Here is a 5971-nt window from a genome sequence, read left to right as displayed (position 1 = left end):
ATGACTTACTCATACATAAATTTATGAGGGTCAACTATCCCAGAGGCTCTAGCTTTTGCCCATTTAGTGAAATAATCAGTAGCATAATAATATAACATAATTGAGTCTATCTTGCATGTTACGATCCTTCCTCTCACAATGACTGTAAAGTCAAATTCCAAAAGTAAAAGCAACCAACATGTAATACATCCAGTTGTGTAAGACTTTCGGCCTTTTGCTTGGGTCATGACACTTGGATGATTCTAGTCTTGCTCTTCTCAATCACCACTTAAATGCACAAGTTGTGTATGGCTTGGGCCATTTGATTGGGTCATACGGCACTTGGATGATTCTAGTCTAGCTCTTCTCAATCTGCATAGGGATACAAAGCCCTACTCCACTTGAGGACGAAGGTGTGACTTGTCTGACTATAAGAGTTTTGTAGGAGACTCCCTAAATATGTAGTGCACATGTTGTACCGCCATAAATGTAGAGACGTGATATAGGGAAACTAGCATGTTTTTTATTATTGTATGAGGAGTTACATATATAGATCTTGCATGATGTTGCATGACACATTTGAGATCTACCGGGTGGCAACAACCGTTCACACTCACAGGCGGACATTCCTACATTCCCCCCATTTTCTCAAATGGAAAATCAAGAGGATTTAGGAGTTTGCTAATGCATATGCATGAGATGAAATGTGGAATGCATGAAAACATTTTTCCCGGCAATTTTTAGTGAAGTGTTGTGCTTCACCCTAGTTGCATCCTAAGCTACGTGCTATAATTGATTACATCATGATATTAACATTTAGCCGGATCTATTAGAGATTTAATAGTTTGATAGAGAAATACAACAATCTTTTTCTTCTTCACTTTTGCTTGTGGGCGTCGGGCCTTCATTGATTACTTCTTCGTATATTTTCACATTGATCTATACCCCAGGTGTTTCGCATTCTGGTTCATAGATCCAAGATGGTATGTAACCTTCGACAGAATAGTTCTATTATTATTATGTACCTATAAAGTTTGCACGCATATGTTGATTTTTAGAGCTTTTCAAAGATCAACGGCATTCCAAATTGGGGCTGTATGGTGAAGACAGTGGTGGGGGCATGGCGGTAGTTACGGGAGACGCAGAAACTGTAACGTTGCAAGATGGAGGAAAGCACCACTTTGGCCTCGAGCATGGCAAATGTCTGCCCTATGCAGCTGCGTGGCCCCATGGAGAATGGCATAAAAGCCCCAGCCACTGCACTTGCCTTGGCAACACCCCCCCCAAACCTCTCAGGACGAAACTCGTTAGCATCCGGACCCCAATACCGCTGGTCATGGTGCCAAGCAAGTATTGGCACTACCAACGTCGTCCCTGCTGGGACTTCGATCTTCCCCAGCTTCATATCAGTGCCTGCTTTCCTAAACATGGCCACTACTGGAGGGTACAATCTCAGTGCCTCATTCAGCACCATACCTGCCTGCAAGCAAAGACGCTTTGTTAGCCATTACATTCTCAGTTTTTCTTGTTTTTCAAGCCACGGTCAACTAGGCTGATCATCTGATCATCTGCCACTTACCAATTTCAGATGGTTTACCGACTCGGCTGTCGGTAGCTCTGTTGTCCCGCACACCGCATGCACCTCCTCCCTAACACGCTCTTGCCATTCCGGACTGCTTGCAAGCAGTAGAAATGTCCAAGTCAGCAACGTTGATGTCGTCTCATGCCCTGCAAAGAAGAAGGTCTTGCACTCATCAATGATTTCACCGATCCCCATACTCAGGTTCTTCTGGTTACCCTGGAGCTCTCCCTTGTTAGCAGCCATCATCAGGCCAAGCAAATCGTTGCCATACATGTCTCCACGACCAATATCAGAGGACTCTAGGCGCTTTTCAATGAGTTGGCCAAGGACCTTGGCAATTCTCTTGCGGAGCTTCCAGCGGTACCGATTTCGCGCAGTTGGGAGAAATCTGCCTCAAAGAAAGGTCAAAAAGCATATGTTTAGAACATTCTGGACATTGAGAACTGGAAAGCCATTAATTCTGCTCTCAGCTTCTCACCTTGATCCAGGGATATATACAGTGCGATTGACCTCGTCTAAGAGGATCTGCTGCTCATGCTGCATTTCAAACACTTGCTTGCCTTCTGTGAAGCTGCTCCCAAATGCAGTGTGAGCAATAATATCAGCTGTCAGAGCTCTAAAGTCTGCATGAACATTAATCTCCTCTTCTTTCTCCACTCGGGCTTCCCATTTTTCCATCATTGCAACCGTACACCCGGCCATCGTAGGAGCCATGGACTAGTGTACATGATCCCAACCATGATGTTAGGCCCAATAAACCCTTGCATGAAAAGGTATTCACAATGTTGCACTCCAGTCACCCTCAAAACACAAGTAATATAAATCAGATAATTTCATTTCATATGTAATGTCACATGCTATGTGTCATATATAATGGCATATGTTATGTGTCCCATGCTATGGAAAATGTTATGTGTCACATATCATGGCAGACGACATGAATCTTATCGCCATCACAGAACTTACTGCATATATTAGAAGTTGAGGCTACCTTCAGCTTCTCAAGAAAGAACGCTGGGTTCATGATGCGCCGATGTTGAGCCCACTTCTCGCCCTCCAAAGCCGTCAGCCCATTTCCCCCCAAGTCTCTAGTATCAGGCCTTGCACGATTCTTCTGATAATGCCCAAATTTGTTGGACAATATTTCCTTGGCCTGGTCAGGTTCTGTTAGGATGAGTCGAGCTTGAGAACCAAACCAATGCACAAAGAGCTCACCTGTCATGATAGCAAACCAGCAACAATAAGAAAACTGTGTATGTGCATGTGTGTGTGTGTGTGTGTGTGTAGAGGCTAGAGCTGAGGGGTGTGTGGATTATAGGAACATTGAGCTATGGACACAACTTTGGACTGTCAAACATCCCCCTATTTCATGAGGTCTTGAAGCGATGAGATTCCTATCCATATCTAACATTGTGGACTTGTAATAATTGGAAGTTATTCAGTGAACAATATCAATCAGTAGATGGGGGTTGGACTGAGTGAGCCCCCAGTGATGGTGAGCAATGATGAAGCCATATAACAAGCCAGAAAGCCGTCAATAAACAAGCAAATGAGGAGAAGCAACCAACTGAGAGTAAACCCTACAAGGTCAAGGAGCAAAAGAAGAAGAAACAAGGAAGTCAAGAGGTTAGCCATTCTCAAGGATGACCAGGAACTAGAGGAAAAAAATGACAAGATGAGACTCTCCACCCATTGTTAAGATGGTTGCATGCCCTATTTACGAGTTGGGCAGGGTGACAACCGAGAGTAATATCTATCTGATCAAGTGAAAAGAAAAAGAAGCTTACCGTATGTTTTGGGCCAGTTGTAGTAGTGGGGCAGGATGCGGGGGGCGATGTCATGGGAGAGATGAGGCATGGGGAGGGAGCGGGCATCGTTGCACATGGCCACAATCTCTGGGAGGTTGCCATACAGGAAGCGGCCGGGCATGCATTTCACCCCCTGCGCTTCAAACACCCGCCTGATGCGCCGAGGCCGCCACCACATGCCTACCACCACGCTCGTCCACAGCGTGTAAACAAGGGGGGCGCCCAGCACCACCAGCAGCGAAATCACTACATCTCGGTAACAGATCTCGGGCAGCGCAAATCCCATCGTCGTCTCCGCAAGCGTGGGTTCAGAGCGCTCTCTCTCTCTCTCTGTCCACAAGCTGGGTTTTCCTTCTCTCTTCTCTGTGTTATCGTGTGTGTGTGTGTGGGGAATGCGCGCGCGCTAGTCTTATAGAGCTGCAAACTATCAGTATCCGAGGTCGTCACCCGTGCTGTCATCCTGCTCAATATGTCAAAGAAGATGTCGGACATTTTCACTCAAACTCTTGTTGCCTTCTTGGCCGCTTCCTCTCACTTGGCCATAGGACCCACACATGCTCACTTCTTGCATTCAGAGGGAGACTTATTAACATTATAATGACCCACGAAATATCGTTGGGCCAGTGTCAAAAATAAACTTTAAGGATGACTTTCAAGCCCAACCAGTTTTTATTGAAAAAATGCATAGATTAATCGGTTTTATAAGTAAACTTCAAAAAATTGAACCTTTAAATTCAGGGCTAGGTAAAATTATTGGGGCAAAGTTATAGAATGACAAGGTTACATTTAAAGCTGCCATCGAATTTACGGTGGCCGTAACGAAACATGGCTTTTAGTGACACCTAACGAAATCCAAGTCAGCCCCTCGAATAAACATGCTCCTCTACTCATTTTTTAAAACCACTCGATTAAGGGCTTTTAGTGACACCTAACGAATAATCTAAGGCATCCCCTCGATTAAGGGCGTAGCCTCTTGGGTATAATAAAGGAAGTGATGGCGCGCAATTTTAGTACCAATTCCTCTCAATAAAGGCAAGAAAAAGATTAAGGGCATATCATTTCTAAAACATGGCACAAAAATAGCATGGATAGCTACTAGAGCGAATTACCTTGATAATCTTACCTAGAAAGGGAATATTATTCCAATAGAGGGCCACTAGTATGACGGATTTTGCATTGTGTTGCAACATCATTACATTTTTGTTCTACTTTTGGAGTGTGGTGTTTCAAATATTGGAGGCTGCGTAGAATAAAGTGAGGGTGAGGCTATCAATAGTTCCTCTACCATTATATTTTTCAAGGGTGTCAACCCATCCATATGTACCTATTCACACTAACGTCGTCAAGGGTGTTTGGCCCCTCTATCCTAATATTTTATGAAGGGGGTGTATTTTTGCTTGAAAAAATCAAAATTACTATTTTGATTTATTACCTTATAGAAATACTTGGAATCACAGAGTTTTTACCATCCTTACACAAACTAATAATTTAATCTTGTGTAATGGCACAAAGATGGAGAGCTGAGAGAGAGAGAGAGAGAGAGAGAGAGTTACTACTCCGAAGAGGAGTGGAGGGGCAGCCCTACTAGATGTCAGATTACATATGGTCGCTATAGGAGATGACCTTCATTACAAGATATGTGTGTATCTCAAGAGCCATGGGTGGTAATGGCTAAGGCCCTCATAGAGGAGGTCACACTTGTGCATGGTAATACCAGGATTGATGGCACACGGTGGGATGTAGTCAGGGATTTCACTGACGTAAACGAAAACATGTGAACATGTTAATAACATATGTTAATAACACAAAAAATCTTGTGATCACATGTTATATTCACAAAGCTTTCGCAAGGACCTAAAAAATTTATCTTTGTCGGGCATAAAAAAAAATTTTAGGTGGCCACTGACCTGCTATTATGTGAAGATGGTAACATGAGAACATGTGAATAGATTATTCCCATGTGTAGCCAAGCATTTAAGGGGTTCCCAAATAGCAAGTGACCTGTTATTTTGTGAACGGTAACAGGAGAACATGTGAATAACTTGTTCACATGTGTTATTATCACAAAAAATCTTGTGATCACGTGAATATTAAATCCCCGGATGTAGTGAATGGTTCCCAATAGGTTCGAGTGGTGGCTTCACCTCTCGTTTCTCATTTGATGATCTCGTGGAAGGAGGTCTTGGCACACCCTAACTGCAAGCCTTCATATTGCAGTTCAATTCTATGGCAGGTGAGGTCTTGGCTACTTCACGACTTCTGGAGTGGCTTGACAAACTTGTTGAGCGGCCAAAATTCAATAGAATGGCTCAATTGGGACTAGTGAGAATTATGGATGCTTTGTTACCACATAGAGGCCACTTATTGTCTTTTCACACAATGTGTAAAATAGCAAAAACTCTTCTAACATATGTGCTAGTAATATAGCAACACCACGCATAAGCATGCATGAATAATATGTACAATCATTTGACACATGGCCAACAAAAATAACTCATATGAGTAATAATAATCCGAGATAATATACACAAGATCCTCCATATGCGGCTCATGCACTTCTCATCACCTATCTCACAAACGTAAACACGTTAGTTGTTCCAAT

At 43.2% G+C, this 5971-nt stretch overlaps 1 protein-coding gene across 1 annotated transcript; it reads right to left on the bottom strand.

Moving 5' to 3' along the window:
* Nucleotides 1-791: 791 nt before the first annotated feature.
* Nucleotides 792-3755, bottom strand: LOC147609888 (cytochrome P450 734A1-like). Its single transcript, XM_086787111.1, has 5 exons — nucleotides 3349-3755; nucleotides 2553-2776; nucleotides 2040-2278; nucleotides 1559-1949; nucleotides 792-1459 (listed from the first exon to the last, which is right to left on the bottom strand). Exons 1-5 carry the CDS (start codon nucleotides 3653-3655, stop codon nucleotides 1034-1036), a joined length of 1587 nt encoding a protein of 528 aa, XP_086643237.1. The 5' UTR covers nucleotides 3656-3755; the 3' UTR covers nucleotides 792-1033.
* Nucleotides 3756-5971: the final 2216 nt, after the last annotated feature.

This window comes from Cibotium barometz, chromosome 50 (genome assembly GCF_041138505.1).
Source record: "Cibotium barometz isolate CiBa-2024 chromosome 50, ASM4113850v1, whole genome shotgun sequence".
Taxonomy (NCBI): Eukaryota; Viridiplantae; Streptophyta; class Polypodiopsida; order Cyatheales; family Cibotiaceae; genus Cibotium; species Cibotium barometz.
Note: the sequence above shows the minus strand (reverse complement) of the source record. Positions and strands in the feature narration are given on the sequence as shown.